Source organism: Lacerta agilis, chromosome 7 (assembly GCF_009819535.1).
Source record: "Lacerta agilis isolate rLacAgi1 chromosome 7, rLacAgi1.pri, whole genome shotgun sequence".
In the NCBI taxonomy this organism is placed as follows: Eukaryota; Metazoa; Chordata; class Lepidosauria; order Squamata; family Lacertidae; genus Lacerta; species Lacerta agilis.
Window position 1 is genome coordinate 24127424 of NC_046318.1, and position 17563 is coordinate 24144986.

Consider the following 17563-nt stretch of genomic DNA (forward strand, 5'->3'; position numbering starts at 1 on the left):
TGGTCACACAATATAAATATGGCAGCAAGCCAACCATCCCTCAGAGGTTTGGAATATATGGATTTTTAAAATCTTTACTATCTAAATAACTTTCCACGTTATCATTTGGAGTCCCCTTCCATGTCTCCTCATTTGAGGAATGTTCTCCCCAGGGAGGCTTGCCTGGCGCCTTCATTATCTATATTTTAGGCACCAGGCAAAAACATTCCTCTTGTCCCTGTCCTTCATCCATCCAGAGCTAACAGGCACCTGCTGCTGCCACCCCAGCCACTGGCCATGCTGGGAGGAGCTGAAGTCCAGCCACAATTGGAGGACCACTTGGGGTTTTCCTAAGCATAGCATTTTTATTTTTAAACATAAATTTTTGCTTGTCATACTGAGTAAGTGAGCACCACAAGTCCAAATGCAAAGAGAACGATTCCATTTGGTGCAGGAAGCAGTTTTATCATGCACAAAAATCTTTCCAATTGCCTTTCAAGTTCTGTTTTTGTTTTAATTTCCCTTTTCTTTATACTTATTCCAGAAGATGCTGACATGCTGCCTCCTGCAACTGCTTCAACTCAGTGATTTGTCCAATCCTCATAGCACGTTGGTATCACTGCAATTCTCAAGAAAGCAGCTTCCTGAACCCATTAGAACACCTCACTTTCCACTTTTTCCCTTTTGCAGGCGTTGCTGGCAGGCTGGCATTGTTATTGTTTGTTGTTGCTGCTGCTGCCACTGCTGCTGTTACTATTACTGCAACAGTATTTCCACTGCAAGACAGACCACTGCCAATTCAGAGCCCTAGGGAAAATTTATAGGCAATGCTTCACAGAGAGAGAAGGTATCTTGGAATTACTTCATATAATGCGAGTACAGAATCACCACAAGGCCAGAAAGCATTTGAAGTAACACTCAACACCTGTTGTCATGCCTGCAGATGGAAAACTGAAGCAAAAGCCAGCAGGGGAAAGTAGTCACCCAGAAACATTTGAAACAGCCTGTATCAGCCAGACACTCTTGATTTCAACACACCACTCTTCCCAAGACCTCCCACCTACTCTCTGGCACCTTGTTTCTAAATCTCTCCAGAAAGACAATGAGGGTCATTGTGAGTGCAGTCTCTCAACTCTCAAGGTCTCCCAGGATTTGCAAACCCCACTTGGGCTTCTCAAAAACGCTTGCAAATTCACACGCTGCAGTGAGACTATTATTTAGCAAACCACTTGGGTCCATGGAAGATGGCAAGGGCTAAGGGAAATAGTAACAAACTCTCATGTTTTCCCCTGCTACTACTGACCTCAATAATTCACTGGTACTGCAGGGAGGACAACAAGGGCTTTTTGGAGCAAATCTCGGGCAGCTCAAGGAGCAACAGACCTCATCTCATCCCAGCATCGTCTTGCAAATGTCAAACGTTACTAGCCCACAACATTTGCTTGTTAATTGACTAGCCTCCAACCATCACGGACGCCATTATTTGTGGTGTAAAAGGAGCGGACACAGAGGCAGCTGGCGAGTTGTTTTGCTGCTCCCCAGCAGCTACTGTACATCGATAAAAGGAAGAGTCCTGCCCTTATTTTTCAAGACTGATAGGTAGCAACCGGGAGGCACCATAGACAACAGCTTGCAAGGAAGGGGGAAAGGTACCATTTGGCCTCTGCTTCAGGAAGCTAGTTTTTTGGACTGGCATTGCCAAGCTGAGCACCAGAATACACTTAAATCAGCTTAACAATAAGCACTCGTGTGGTCTCCACGCTTTAGTACTAACTGCAATGAAGGGTAAGAAATATAAACAAGTACCGTATTTTTTGCTCCATAAGACACACTTTTTTCCTCCTGAAAAGTAAGGGGAAATACCTGTGCGTCTTATGGAGCGAATGGTGGTCCCTGGAGCTGAATTGCCCAGGGGCCAAAAGCAGATTGTGCTTTTTACTTTACAAAGAGAAAGGGGAGTGTTGAAAGGACCCCGCTCAGCAGCTGATCAGCAAGAGATCGGGAGAGAGAGAAGAGTCCCGGCTCCCTTTCAGCCACGCCCTCCTTTGTTGAATGTGCTGCAGAGGGAGGTTGTTTGTTTCCCCAGGACATGTGACTGGCTGATTAGATTATCTGTCTGCAAACAGTAGAAATGGCTCCCTTTCCTTAAGATTTTTTCAGAAATGTGAGTTAAACCCCATAAAAATGGGGCTTTTCCTCTTTGCTTTTCCCCCTTTGCAAAAGGAGCTTTGCTTTCCCCCCTTTGCAAAAAAAGCTGCAAAACCTTTAGCTGATCCTAAAAAAACCAAAAAAAACCAGGGCTTTTCCCTTTGCAAAAAAGCTGCAAAACCTTTAGCTGATCCTAAAAAAAGGCCTTTTGCCTTTGCAAAAACAGCTGCAAAACTTTTAGCTGATCCTTAAAAAAAACCAAAAAAAACACCCAGGGCTTTTAGAGGAGGAAAACCAGAAAAATATTTTTTTTTCCTTGTTTCCTCCTCTAAAAATGAGGTGTGCCCTATGGTCCGGTGCGTCCAATGGAGCGAAAAATACGGTATTTGCTTAAATATAGTGAGACTCCTTTTCACATTTTTGGGCCTAATTTCTGCTGCTGCTACTACTATATGAGAAAAGTACACAATAAGCGCAAACTATTTGTAGGTGCTGAAGAAAGCAGATTTAAAAAAAACACCACTTTTCTTCTTCTGTTTAATGGCTTCCGAGTGAGCATTATTTAAAGGGATGGAGCTGGACACCTCAAACTGACAAAGCTTTAGAAACATATGGAAATACTTTGTGGGTGATGATGTCAAAAAAAGAGAGGGAGGGAGTAGCTTGCAGTCCAACAAGAATACCCCACACAGTCAAGTCAAATAAGGAAGGGCTGAGTTACGTAACACAGTGATTGAAGGAGAGACAGAAGGAGTTAAGCAGAGCGACAAATGACAGCAGAAGGTGATATGCTTGCGAGGTAGCCCCACAACACACTGGGTGACCTACCTACCTCACAGGGTTGCTGTGAGCATTAAGTGAGAACCATATATACCACTTTGAGCTCATGTTAGAAAAAGGTGGGTGGGCTGCATTTATATCTCTTTTTCGCGTTACTGTGCATTCCTTGCTTGCAGGTCCTTAGCAGTGAAAGGAAGGCATTTTGTACATGCTCAAAGGCACTTTTGATTATCCGTACGTGAATGTATTTTCAAAGAGAAACTCTGCTCCGTTTTACATCAACCCTTTTAGGTCCTGCTTATTTTCAACGGGTGCTTAAGCACATAGTTAACTTCGCTCATGTAAAAGCCAACAGGAATCCAGAAATATCTAACTTTGTAATGTGCCCAATGTTAGTGCCTAGGCCTATACTACCTTTTAAAAAAAAAAACCATGTAGATGTTAGGCACTGTAATAAAACAAAAAATTAACCCAAGCTGCACTGACTCAATCCAAGGCTTAATCATTTACACTGAAATAGCACACACTGGTCGTTAACAGAAATCATTTTCTTAAATCTACAAAAATGCTACTTTGTTTGAAAAACAAAATTGAATCAAACTCGCTTCCAGGAGCGAAGCATAGAGAGGAATGCTGTTCTTTAACATAGTTATATAGCAGCTTTGAAAAGAAGGAACACCAGTTAGCACTTTAAAGCAAGAGACTTATTCCTTGTTGAAAGGATTTCATTGTTCACCCTTGTCAAAATGTGCACTGGTTAACGTCCCTGTTAACACCAGCCAGCTTGCCACATTGCTCTCCTTTCGGGACAAAACCCTCCTCTGTCTCTCCACACATGGGCTCCGAGGAGGAGAACCGGCATAATCAAACAGCTGCTCTGCAGTTGCCGGTGAGCAGAGCGAAGGCACAGTGGCAACTCTCAAGAGCCGCTGTGATGTCCAAGGAAGAAGCCAAAGTTAAAAAGCTTCCCCCGCCCGTGTGTGTAGCTGGACCAACAAGACAGCTTATAGCTATTACCACCCTTTTGCCTGAAAAAATAAAAAAGGAACAGCACCATTACTAAACATTTAGGCCTGTATCCAACATAGTGCTAAGCAACACATTCCATCAGCACAAGGATTTCTGCTTGGAAAACGCAACTTCCCCTCCAATAGCCTCCTCCCATGCACCCCCCCCTTAAATCTGTTCTGGGGTTCCCACAACACTAGGAGCAAAATTGGAGACTGAACATAGGAGGAGAGGGCAAGCTCTTGCACTAATGGAATGAGTGTTTCGGACGGGACTGACAATCCTCAGCCTAATTTCATACAGGAGGTAGGAAATCAGAGAAAGGCCAGGGGTGGGGTGGGGGATAGAGGCAGATCAACACAGATGGTGTGGTGGGGGGCACAAGCCCCCTGCAAGCAACCAGTTCAGACTTCCTTGGCTGAGCGCCTCTCCAGACATCCTTCCCAGCCCTAACTAGAGATGCTAGGGATCAAACCTGGTTCTCAGCCTAAACTAGGGCTGGGTGAGGTATCAATACATCATCCATAATTGGCCAGAAGTCCACACTGTGGTAATGGTTTCCCAATATCCGACATGGCAATATATCGCAAATCACGCTATGTGTGTGTGCTATGTAAAAAATCATGGTGTGGGGGGAAATCACGAAGCCCGTCATCGCCTCTCTCGTTATTCCTGCCACCCGCTGCTCTGTTGTAACAAATGTGTTAAAGGTAAGTAAAAACGTACCGGTCAGTGTTTTTCAACCTTTTTTGGGCAAAGGCACACTTGTTTCATGAAAAAAATCACGAGGCACACCACCATTAGAAAATGTTAAAAAATTTAACTCTGTGCCTATATTGACTATATATAAAGTAATTTTTCAATTTTTCCCACGGCACTCCAGGCAACATCTCGCGGCACACTAGTGTGCCACGGAACAGTGGTTGAAAAACACTGCTCTAAGTAGTAACAGTTGCCAATACATTATCCTGTTTGCCTCTACATAGTTACATCCTTATTTCGGACATTGTGATCTACCGGTATATTGCGGTGTTTAGCTGGGGTTATATCACGATGTTGAAAACTACACATCGCTCAGCCCTAGGTTAAACCATGCGAGAGAATTGTGGTAAATTGACTCTTCTTCTTTGGCAATCACTCGTAGCCGAGTAAGATTGCAGTAAATTGAGTAGTGGGGCAGTGATACAGAGCAGAGAACCTTTGGAGAAAAAAGGCAGGATAAGAACGCAACACAACTTTAAAGTGTATCGGCCCCGCAGCTTTCAGAAAACCGTGTTTTGAGTCTCTGAAGCCGATGAGCAATTTAAGAGAAGATTTATAGCCTCGGCAGGAATAGAAAGCCGCACACAAGGAAAAAGGCTCTGAGAGTAGAAGTCCCAGGCGGCTTCTTGTTTGCCCTATTGGCTGTGTGGCATTTCCCTGCTCTGCTAATTATATCGGTCATTCCTATGTAAACGCACTGAAATAGCTGGAGCCTCTCTGGTGAGGCAGGCTGCAGAGAAAACTGTTGCCTTTAAATAGCCCTGGCAGGAGGGGAGCGAGGATGAAAAGGATAGTGTTGTGCCTCCAACACCAGCCAGAGATAATAATGGTCCCTCACAGGAGACATCCCTGAGATGGCCTTGCTCTGTCTAGCTAATGCAGCTAATTAGGGTGTAACTTCAGGACAGTTCACTAGGAGGAGAGGCTCAATGGGAAGAGTTAATTCCATGGCAAGAGGCCTCACTGCTCCAGCCAGTTGTCTAACATAACAAAAGGGCCCATTATTCCCACTCCCCCAGGAGACTTGTCCTTGCCATAATTATCTGGCAAAGATGCATAATGTAAAGGCTTTACATCATCAAAAGAGACTGCCCTAAAAAAGAGGGGGGAGGCGGGGAAGAGTCTCTCTTACCTAATCAATGGATTAAGGACGTGTTTTTCCTTAGGTGGGTAAACAAAGGAGGGGCTTAGCCCTCCAGACTTTTGTATTTCAGAAGATAATAGGGTTCACTCACCAAGGCAATACCAAAATCCAAGGTAATACCAGGCACTTTTTGTTCTTGTTTTTATTTTGCCCTGGGATTAATGTTGCTCATTTGGTAATACCAGAACAGGGTAGGGGCCAGGCCTGTCACTAGTTCATGCCCACTCGTTGTACCAATCCAAGGCAGGTCACTCAAATCTTACGCAGATTATCTGAAGAAGTGTGCATGCACATGAAAGCTCATGCCAATAACAAACTTAGTTGGTCTCTAAGGTGCTACTGGAAGGATTTTTTTTCGTTTTGCAAATTAAAAAGTTCTCTTCAAGTCAATGAGAAGCAAGGAGCAGCAGCGTTCTATGATGATGAAGCTTTTTCTTGTTTTGTTTTATAAAAAATGTTCTTGAATTGTACTGTTTACGGAGAACATTAGTTACTGAGCAGTGTAACAAATCTTCTTTGTTTGTTTATATACCGCTCTATCTTTAAAATATATCACAGGGGTTCACAACAATATAAAACCATGTAGTAAATTCATAAAAAGTTGAAAACAAGTTAAAAGCAAAAAAATTAAAAACTCCAGTAGACCATTGTGGTGGATGTACCCTTAATTGCCTGCATAGGCCTGGCAGAATAGAAAAGTCTAGAAGTTGGCACAGAAGGCACCCCCTGAATCTCTATTGGCAGGGTGTTCCACAGGACCGGGCCAATGACACGAAAGGCTCGGTTTGTCGTTGTCATCGAATGAGCCTCACCAACTTGGGGAACAACCCGAGATTCTCCTGAAGATGATCTCAGTGATCGAGCTGGGATGGAAGGGTTCAGGTGGGTCCCCGAGATAGCCTGGAGCTAAGTTATTCAGGGCGTTGCAAGTTATTCAGGGCGTTGGCAGTAGATGGGCAACCGGTGCAGTTGTTTTAACAATGGTGTTACATTTTCTCGACCAGAACCTCTCATCAGCAATCTGGCCACAGCGTTCTGCAACAGATGGCGCTTCCAAACCAGATCCAAGGGCAGCCCCACACAGAGAGCACTACAGTAATGTAGCCTCAGGGTTACCAATGTGTGAGCTACAGTGGTCAAGCTATCCCTGTTGAGGGATGGCGGCCGTTGGCAAACCAACTGGTAAAAGGCACTCCCGGCCACACATGACACTAGGGCCTCTAGTCACAAGGATGCACCCAGTAAAAACCCCAAGCTATGCACTTGCTCCTTCAGAGGGAGTGCAACCCCGTCCAGAACAGGTAACTTGCCGATTTCCTGAACAAGGGAGCCACCCAACCAAAGAGCCTCCATCTTCCCAGGATTCAAACACAGTTTACTGGCCCCTCATCCAACCCACCAACATTGAATCCAGACACAGGTCCAAAGCTTTCACAGCCTCTTCTGATGTTACGGAGAAATAGAGCTGCGTGTCATCAGCGTACAGGTGACACTTCACTCCAAAACTCCTAATGCCCGTTCCCAATGGCTTCACAAAGATATTAAGCAGCACTGGGGAAAGAACAGAACCCCTGTGGAACCTGGGCCAAGAAACACTCACCCAGTTAATAAACCAATAAAATTAAACTGGATTTTTGTTTTAAGCAAACCCAACATGTGCTACCTTTCCTAGCAAAAACCTTACACACTTGCTCTAACCCCCAAATCCTGGATTTAACATGCTCAACATGAAAAATTCCCTGATAAAAGGAGTATCCTAGGAACTCAACTACATCCATCAATGCATGCTGAGCTCCTCCATGAGAAAAGTGAATCTTGTTCAGTTTGCCAAGGATTCCCCTTCAACACCCACCACACAGAGGCATTATATGTTCATACATTAAAATGCATGCAGGGCCTCTTCCCACAGCTGCCAAATGCGCAACCATCAGGCACATTGATGGAGGAGCTTAGCTATGCAGTCTCTTCACATGTGCTTTTAACACACGGAGTTCATCTGGACTCTGGTATCTCATCTGCAAGAAGCAGATTACATAGAACGTGGGAAGTTGTCTTGTACTGAATCAGGCCATTTGGTCTGTCTAAGCTCAGTATCGTCTACCCAGACTACGAGCAGCAGCAGCTCTCCATGGTTTCAGGATGAGGGTGCCTTCCAGCCCTGCTGGAAATTGAACGTGGGACCTTTGGCATGCAACGCAGATGGCTCAACTATGAAACCATAGCCTTCCCCCTACAATGGTTCATCACGACTTGCCAACACAAAAATCCTATCAGCACCATGCCAACCCCCAAAGCTTTTGCCATTTTGTCAAACTTTTTAAAAAACTGGAAGAACAGCTAAATAGTTTTAACAAAAATATAACCTCAAGTCAGATTCAAAGGAGGTTTAATACATAAACAACCTCATTTACTCAGTCCCACTGAATTCAAGAGGGCTTAAAATGTGTTGGAACATACATTTGCATCAAACAACCATCTTCCACAAAGCCACATCTCCTATGCTCTTTTGTTACCTCAGTGAGGTGTCTGGATGTGCCTCCATGTGGCTTTCCAGCCCATACTTGCACGAAAATTCCTTGAAACACACTGGACAACGATAAACTTCATCCTCGGCCTTCTTCTCAGCTTCGCCACTTTGTGGTTCCTCCACGGCCTGTTTGGTAGAGAAGGGAGAATTCTCTCACGCAAAAATCTGACTGAGCGCATAAATTCACATGGAGTGTGATTCCAGCCTCTTTGGGCTGCTTTGAATGTTCCCACTAAATACTCCCCACCACACAGAATATGAACACATAAGGGGAGGAGAGTGCCTTGTTATGTGTTTTTACATCAAAGGAAACAGCTTTCCGAGAAGGGGGTCATTGCCAGCCATGAAATTTGAGGGATTCTGAGAAAAACAATAATATTTTTAATCAATAGAGCCTTATAAGAACAGCACACATAAAAATGCTGTATTCAATGATGTTTGCCTCGCTCAAGCTGTTTTCGTGACATCCTTTTCAGGTCAGCCACTGCAGATATGGAGATGACCATTTGGACCTTTGGACTTCCTTTGTGTCTGTCTGCACAGTAGCAGCCACCTGTCAGGTTCATTCACACTTGCCCAATGTTGTATTGCATTAAAACGGCACCAGGCTGAAGCAATGCAGAAGACTGTGTGTTCATAAACTTGCCTGAATATGCCCTGGTTAAAAGATGCAACGGGACAGAGGCACGCAACCAAGTCCCACCCACAAAACCTTGGGACACATCCAATCTTGTATGTGTTGGCCTTGATCGTCCTGAGCAAGGGAGGTCCATAGGGGAGGTTCATGGAGTGGGGAGCAGGCTCTGACTTGCATTTGCTTGAACACGAATCAAACTCTCCACTCAGTTATAGTCCCCGACAAAGCAACGCCCCCAGCTGCAGGGAGGCGTCAACTCCCATTCAGGCAAACGCGAATGAAAGCCCTCACCAGACCTTCCCTGCTCAGCAAAAGAAAGACCCTGCTCAGGGACTGAGTGGGCAGGTCTGATGCATATAGGGATGTATGGCGTGCATGACTTTCAAACCACAATCGAAAGCATCCTACTTCCTTACAGGTGACTTCATAGCACATGTCACTTTATAAAAATGAATGTGTACACCACACACACTCACACCCCTACATTTCTGAAATTTTAATTTTGGCAGCCACAAGCCTATTATAATGTCCCCACCTCCTCTCTTCCATTGCCACGTGATGAAGAGAATTTCTAATGTCTAATTTTAAGCTGATCATCTTCTTTAAAAAAAAAAAAACCCCACCCCACGCATAAATCAAGAATGGAGGACCTGCAGTCCCCCATATTTTTTGTCTGAATACAACTCCCATCATCCTTGACCACTGGCCACACTGGCTGGGGCTGATGGGAGTTGGAGTCCAAAAGCATTTAGGAGGGCTGCAGGTTCCCCCCATCCCTGGAACAAAAGGAAAGATATAAAGAGAAAGGGCAATGGAAGAGAATGCAACTTCGGGCAGATCCACGCCATACTTTGAAAGCACATCCCATAAACATTTAAAGCACATGACACCCCCCAAAGAATCCTGAGAAATGTAGCTGTGTGAGGAGGAAATTTGCATCTCCCAGGATTCCTTGGGTGAAGTCACGTGCTGCAACTGTGTGTTGGGTGCGCTTTCAACGCATGGTGAAATTTTGCTGAAAACATTCTAGAAAAACCTTTTTGGCTGGAATTCGCTCCTCTTTGTCTGCCTCGGTTTCTTGGCTGAGTTTTCGTTTTGTGGACAACCGCCTGCGTTTCAGTGGGGAGGCAGGTGCTGTACTTGTAGTAGTGCCATTTGGATCCTTCTCGTGGATTTTCATGTGTCTAAAGTCAGGTGGGAAAGGGAAGAGAAGAGAATATATATAAAAAATGAGCCAGCTGTTCCACTATAGATTCTGAACCAAAAGGAAGATGATGATGGCGATAATAAAATTATATTAATTCATGTGATTTATCTATAATGTGCCTTCAACCCATATATTGCGCCATAAATTATATCAGGTTATGCTGGAGGTAAGCTGATGGTTTATATTAAAGCTTAATTGTCAACAATGAACCACCCCTCGTTAATGATCTACAGCAACAAGAGAAGACACCTCAATTTCCATGTTATATTATGATATAACCAGTATCATGGTCAGACCAGGAAGTAGACTTAGGCAGTCCCCCTGGGCAGTGGAGTCTCACAGGGCGGGACCCCTGCTGACGCCCCACCCACCACTGACTGGAGAAGCAGTAATGGATTCTGGCAAGATCTCGCGAGAGTTCAACGAGATTTCATCAGAAGCTGTTGCCACGCAATCCCAGTAAGCAAGGCTTCAGTGGAGGTGGCAAAATGGGATGGGCTGCCCCAGACCAGTATCATAACCTGAAAGATAAATTGGAATTTTGTGTGTAATAACTGGGGAAATTGTATATTCTAGAATGATCCTGCTATTCAGTACAGTAAATTGGTTTCTTCGTTTAACAAGTTCAACAGGTTCCCCCCCCCCTCAAATAAGGGTAGGGCAAGAGATTAATGGAGTTGGCAATACCAGAGATTTTGCGGTACAAAATACAATGAGAACAGTTCTTTCCGCGCTGGCCCTTTGCAGTGCTTTTACAGTGTAATCTTAATTAGCAAGATAAGATGCCTTTCGCTTTTCCCAAGACTTGCCTTCAACAGATATTTGACAGAGAGCATGCAAAAAACCCTCTCAGCCACACATTTAAGCTCATCTCAAAAATGATATGCAATAATGACGTGGCAACGAAGTTTACTCCCTAAAAGGCACCCTACACATATATTAATAGAGCATCTTAAAATATATATATATCATTGTAGTTATTTCCTATTTGCAGAAGTAAACCTGAGTGAAAATAATCAGTTTCCCCTGTAGTACCAAATTCAATATGAAGTTTTAAGAATACAGAATTAAAAACACAACCAGGATACAATCCTATGCTTCATTACCAGGGAACTTTTGAGTATATATATTATTACACACTACTTTCTCACCATCAGTTACCAGAGAAAATAGTCCCCAGACCCCACCAGTTGATCAGCCACAGAGCAATTCATTACAGCTTTTGAAGCAGAGAATTAATGACACAGAGATTAAAACACACACATTATCCAAATAATGAGAGGTGCAATATTACGGAGAATGGGAAATCTGTTACAGGTAGGTAGCCGTGTTGGTCTGCCATAGTCAAAACAAAAAAAACAAAAACAAAAAATTCCTTCCAGTAGCACCTTAGAGACCAACTAAGTTTGTTCAAGAAGTGTGCATGCACACGAAAGCTCATACCAAGAACAAACTTAGTTGGTCTCTAAGGTGCTACTGGAGGGGAATCTGTATTAAACAAGTACGGAAAAGCAAGAATTCTTAATGTGTGAGTTTTTTTTTTTAAAGAAACATGGCAGCATCATAGTTTCTGTTCATTTCCTACGAGGAAGCTCTTCAGGTTTCTGATGAAATTCCAGTCAAGTACAAATGCCTATATTTTTCCTGCCTATGATGTATATCATACCTTATATATCATTTCATAACATATATATGCTACAGCTAGTGAGTTTCTCCTAAGCCAGTTTCACTCCATTTGTCTCACAGGAGATATATATATATATATATATATATATATATATATATATATATATATATATATATATATAATGAGAGATTGTGATTCTCATTATTCTTCCTTGTAGCAAGGAGGATTTTTTCAGTCTCTTTATGACACTTTAACTGAGGAGTCAGCAACCTTTTTCAGCCGTGGGCCGGTCCACCGTCCCTCAGACCATGTGGTAGGCCAGACTATTTGGGGGGGGGGGGAATGAACAAATTCCTATGCCCCACAAATAACCCAGAGATGCATTTTAAATAAAAGCACACATTCAACTCATGTAAAAACATGCCAATTCCCAGACCATCCGTGGGCTGGATTGAAAAGGCGATCGGGCCGCATCTGGCCCATGGGCCTTAGGCTGCCTACCCCTGCTTTAACCACACCCTAAATCTAAAAGGGCATCAGCACAACCATCTCCCTTCAAGGCCCCCGGGGTGAGAGGAGGACGGATGATCACACAATGGGAAAATATTAATATAGATATGCAGCTGCACTAAAGAGTCCACAAAGAAGAAATGCCATTCACACAGTTCCAGAAAACTCCATCTTTTAACTAGACTTTTAACTAAAGAGGAGGAGGAAAGAAAACAAGTGATCTTCAGGGCAGACCCCAGTTGTCCAAACAACTCACATTCAATCACAGCTCTGATGTCACTCCTTGTCTAAAAAGACTGAGCGGTGGGAGCAGCCAAGTTGGCCCATCTCAATGAAATTACTGAGATGGATACTTGAACATTTTGCTTCCTAACTTTTTTTGTAGGAGGGCTAGAGACTTGCCTTCCTTTTAAAGAAAGAAAGCTCAGAGTCTGGTTCCCCTGCTGGCTTACCAGTTAAACCTTTCTGCCATTTTTGACTACGTAAAGATCCAAAATTTGGAGAATCAATTCACTACTAGTACATATGAAATAAAACCGCAGGCAGAAGTCTATACTAAGTGCACAAGACAAATGCTTGAATGAGCATCAGTGTGGTCCATTTTGAATAATCGCTCTATAGGGCTAAGTTAGGTTTCACAAGGAAGTACACGAAATTACAAAGAGAATGAGGAAAACAAATCACTCGATTATGTTTCTCTCAAATGCGCTTCTGGGTAACTGCTGCTCTGGTTCCACCTTAACAAGCAGCTAGATTCAACTCCCACCCACTCCAACTTGCCCAACTGGTTCTGCTTTGGCATGCAAGAATGAGCAAATATCAGAATGTACCTTTCTTGTCAGCCCTCTTTTAAACAAGACCAAGAAACTGTCAACAATTTTATTCTGTTATATTTTTTTTTTAATGAGGAGTAAAGACAAAGAAAATGAAATTCAGCATGGGAGTTTGAAAGCGAACTGCCTGTCACATCACCTCCATTTTCTCATTTTGCACGCAACTTGCCTGCAGACTCGAATGATCCAAGAACGTAATCCGTGCATAAGAAGTTGGCTGTCAATGCTCATAACAACAAGCAAGGCAGAATAACATGACATTGGGAGCATTCTATGTCCTGGACAATTGTAACATAAGGACTCGATGATAAACCATATGGGAAAGGGAAGGGGAGTCAGCAGAAGGGGACAGAACTCACCACTTACAGAAATGGTGCCTATGCTAACACAGAACTGACCCAAGGTCGGTAAATATAACATTACAAAAATGTAAAGGGACCTCATCACTTTTTTTTTAAGTGCACACTTAAAAAAATTAAGGTATGCGTGCTTGCAAACATCTCACTTTCTCTTTCTCATACTCAACACTAAAGGGGCTAGGATTGACTATTGCTCCATTCCATTCAAAGCGTGTTTGTTAACTGTTCTTAAAGAATGGCTTAGGAAGCTCAGCATTAATCTGTACTTCTCTTGCAGAGAGAGAAAGATCAGCAGCTACACCACTTAGAAATAAACTGAAAACATTTCCATCACTCTGCCACCGAGTTCTGCCTCTTCGCTGTCAGCATGCCTCTGAATGCAAGTTGCTGGGAATCACAAGTGTGGAGAAAGTTGTTGTTGCAGGATCCCCATGGGCATCTAGTTGGCCACTGTGAAAACGAAATGTTCGACTACGTGGGTGTTTGGGCCTGAGCCAGCAGGGCTCTTCTAACGTTCGCTGAAATCCCATGTTTAAATTATCTGATGCAAAGCAATTTAGGGTGCACCTGCAACACTCCCAAAAGAACACAGAATTATTATCATTTTATTCCATTATACATGCCACTGTTCAACCAGTTGCCCCATTGCTTTTAGTCCTATCTTGGTGCTGTGTAGCTCACAATTATATAAGCACCCTGGGAATAAATTGTGATTTCTTCCTAGGATTTCCCCCTTCGTGCCAATAAGTGAGGATGTGCAGACTCTACCAGTTCCTCTGTATTCGAGGTGAATAATGCAACAGCGCAGGTGGTCTGTGCTGGTGAGATGCATTGCCTGCATTGCACCCGATCCCCAAAACCAATAATCCTGTGGACATGTCCTTAGACTGCATCCAATCTGTTCAAGACCTTAGGTTCTAGGGATACATTCTCCATATAATACAAACTACTTTACAGTAATTCTGTTAGGAGAACCCACGCCTAGGCTCAGGGCAAGATCAAAGCCGGAGCACAGAATTCCCCGAACATCTGAAGACTCATGGATGGGGACTCTCTCACACACCTCCACACCCAGTGCATGAACTTGGGTTTGAAAAGATTAAGGGGTGACGTGTAAGTCACAGAAAGAAAATTAACAAGCCTTGCTATTTGAGCAATGTGCTTGGGGGGAAAGGAGACATGGAGGAGGCACCAAGCAACAGGAAAGGGACGGCAAAACCTCAAAACGCTACTGACAAATATTTTTCAAAGATGCGTTGCCTTGACAGAAGAACACTTTTCTTCTGCCTCCAAGAAAGCTAGCCTTAAACTGCAACTTGTTGGGCATTTTACTGTTTTTTTAATATTAGGACTATTATTACAGATCAATTTGACAGCATGATTTTGAGGCGTTGCCTCTCTCTTTTGCTTCCTTTGCTTTTTGGCGCAATCCTTCTGACAAAGGAGCTCAAAGTTTGAAAACGGCTAACTTTACACAGAAAGCAGCAAACCCCCCCCCCCAATATAAAACTTCTTAAAAATGAATGTGCTATGCAACGAAGTTTAGAGGTACAGTCACGTTGTGTAAGGACTCTCAGTGGTTGCTCATGAGGAAGCAAGCTGACTTCGAACTTCTACAAACTAAGTTCTTTATTGTGCAGATATTTACAGTGGAGTTACAGTAAAAACGTCCAGCTCATCCCTCTGCAGAGTCCGGGAATGTCCGTTTCCGGTTTTTAGTCCAACATAAGAGGCGCAGGATCCTGAACCCCCGCCTCCCCCTTCCACGTCCTTCCTCCCTGTGAAATCGGGGCACGGGAAAAAGTCCCTGTTCCCCGCTTCCTGCTTGGTGCTGAGGCTCTCTGATCCTGTCACAGCCCCTGCCCCGACTTCCTGCTTCCACCCCCCCCCCACTGGAGGAGTGATCGCTTCCTCCGCTCGGGGAGGAGGAGGACGAACTTCGAACTGGAGAGGGTGGTTCCCTGTATCGCAAATGACCTGGGACCTCTACCTGCCTGGGCGAGGGGGGTTTCCTGACACGTTGCATATTTACGTTGCACATAATTAACAAAAATGGAGAGCAATTGTGTGCATGTCATGGATATGAAGGAATGGCCGATTAACAATTTATAGATAAGAATACATTGTTCATTGCAAATGCGATGGAAGAAAAGGAGGAGCCACGAGTGAAAGTGAACTTTTAAAAAGTGACCTTTTTTAGCAAGACTACAGGCAACGAAAGGATCTTGGTTTTGGGCAGGGAATTTGGAACAGATGGACACTGGTCCTTTCTTGGGAGTGGACACCTTTTTACTAGTGTGCTGAGTTTTCATCAAGAATCACTACCAGGCCTCCAGGCTTATCTCCACAACCTTGAGCGTTGTAAACTGACATTCTTAGGATTCTCATGCGTAGTGCCTGAGAGCAGCACAAACTTGCTTTGTGGAAGCTCGTGTGCTCTCTGTTTGGTTTAAATGCACTAATCTGGACACCAAAACCTTATTTATTTCTGCTGCCTCTGAAATTACTTTAGGAGACTCGAAAAATAACATATGCAGATATTCAAAAATATAGGTATGAACAGAATGGTTTGGAAAATAAAGCTTCTACAGATTATGCTGTTATGGTGCAAGCAGAGGTGACCAAAACCAATCCACACAAGGAAGAAATCACATTATCTCACCAGTGTGCAGAGTTTTAAAAGTAAACACAGGTTGTTGTTGTCCACCACCACCACCCTTTAAAATCTAATATAACCCAGAAGAATATTGGCAGAAGTTATCTTATCTGAGGTTGAACTAATTGCCTGTCTAGTTTGGCATTTTGCATTCTGACTGGCAGCAGGTCTCCGGGGACTTAGGCAGCAGTCTTTCCCATCACCTTGCCACCACCTGATTCTTCTGAACAGGAGATGCTCGGAACTGAGCCTGGGATTGGACCTGGGAACTGCAGGATGCAAACCTGTCCCCTGCTACTGAGCTATGCAGTCTTACGCGATGCAATCTGAGGAAATCTATAAGCCTGATTTCTCAACATACAGGCCACATTCTAGTGAGCAAGTGTGGATGAGCCACAGAACCCTGCTCCACATCACGTGACAGAACCTGCAGTCAATCGCCCCCTTCTCTTGCAACTCTAATATGCTGGAACAGACTTGTGTCAGGCTCTAGGGATGAGGGCGACTTCCAAAGCCACCAACATGCGACGCTGGGTGCAATTTCCTCTGCACTATTACTCCCCCCTCCCTGAATTTATGGCTCAGCACTTCTGCACAGAAGAGTCAATGACTGCTGCTACGGCAGCCTAATGGCTAAGGGGAACCTGTGACCCTCCAGATATAGAACTACAGTTCCCAAATTCTAACCACAGGCCATGCTGGCTGAGGCTGATAGGAGCTGGAGTCAGCCGTCATCTGTAGAGAACACCATGCAGCTAGGACGCTTTAATAAGCTGTGTTGGTAAACAGGTACTTAAAGGGAGGTTAAAACGCAAGGTGCAGTGTGATGAAAGAGTCCAGTCCAAAATAAGTAGGGCAGCTTGTTAAAGGACATTCTGTTCAAGCTCTGTCCTGCAGAATTGGCACAACAGGGAAATTTAGACCCAAGGGTGACAACAAAGGGGAGCAGAAGCTATGAGCAATTTGAGAGAAGCTCATGGGAGGAATCCATGTTCTCCGGCGCAAGCCCCACTGAAATCACACTCCCGTTTCATTACAAAGAGGATGAGGGGATCTTAATTAATTAGTAATGTGGGCTTTGTTACATTGTTATATCATTTATACCAATTGAGGTTTTAACAAAGGTTTGTTATGAGAAGTTTGAAGTTATTTTTATGGATTAGTATTGAATTTTAGTGTTAAAGATTTAATTAATACAAGCCTTACTCTGTCGAGCTTGTATTTTATATATTTTATACAGAATATCTGTCTGAAATTGTCTGGTTTGTTATGCCTAATAAAGGTTATTGAATTTGAATTTGAAAAGAGGTTTGGGCAGGAAAACTTCCGTGTGCCCTTTGCTGCTTTATCTTTAAGGCTGACAACAGAAACTAGACCATCCAGGTG

General features: G+C 43.7%; 1 protein-coding gene across 5 annotated transcripts in view; it reads right to left on the reverse strand.

The window, feature by feature from the left end:
* The window catches only part of RREB1 (ras responsive element binding protein 1), a 52275-nt gene that overhangs the window by 19266 nt on the left and 15446 nt on the right, over positions 1 to 17563 (reverse strand). For all 5 annotated transcript variants that reach the window (XM_033154517.1, XM_033154518.1, XM_033154514.1 and 2 more), the window contains 2 exons: positions 10022 to 10169; positions 8335 to 8474 (listed from right to left, as the gene is read on the reverse strand). In XM_033154517.1, coding sequence (XP_033010408.1) covers positions 8335 to 8474; positions 10022 to 10169 — 288 coding nt within the window. The remainder of the gene's footprint in view (positions 1 to 8334; positions 8475 to 10021; positions 10170 to 17563) is intronic.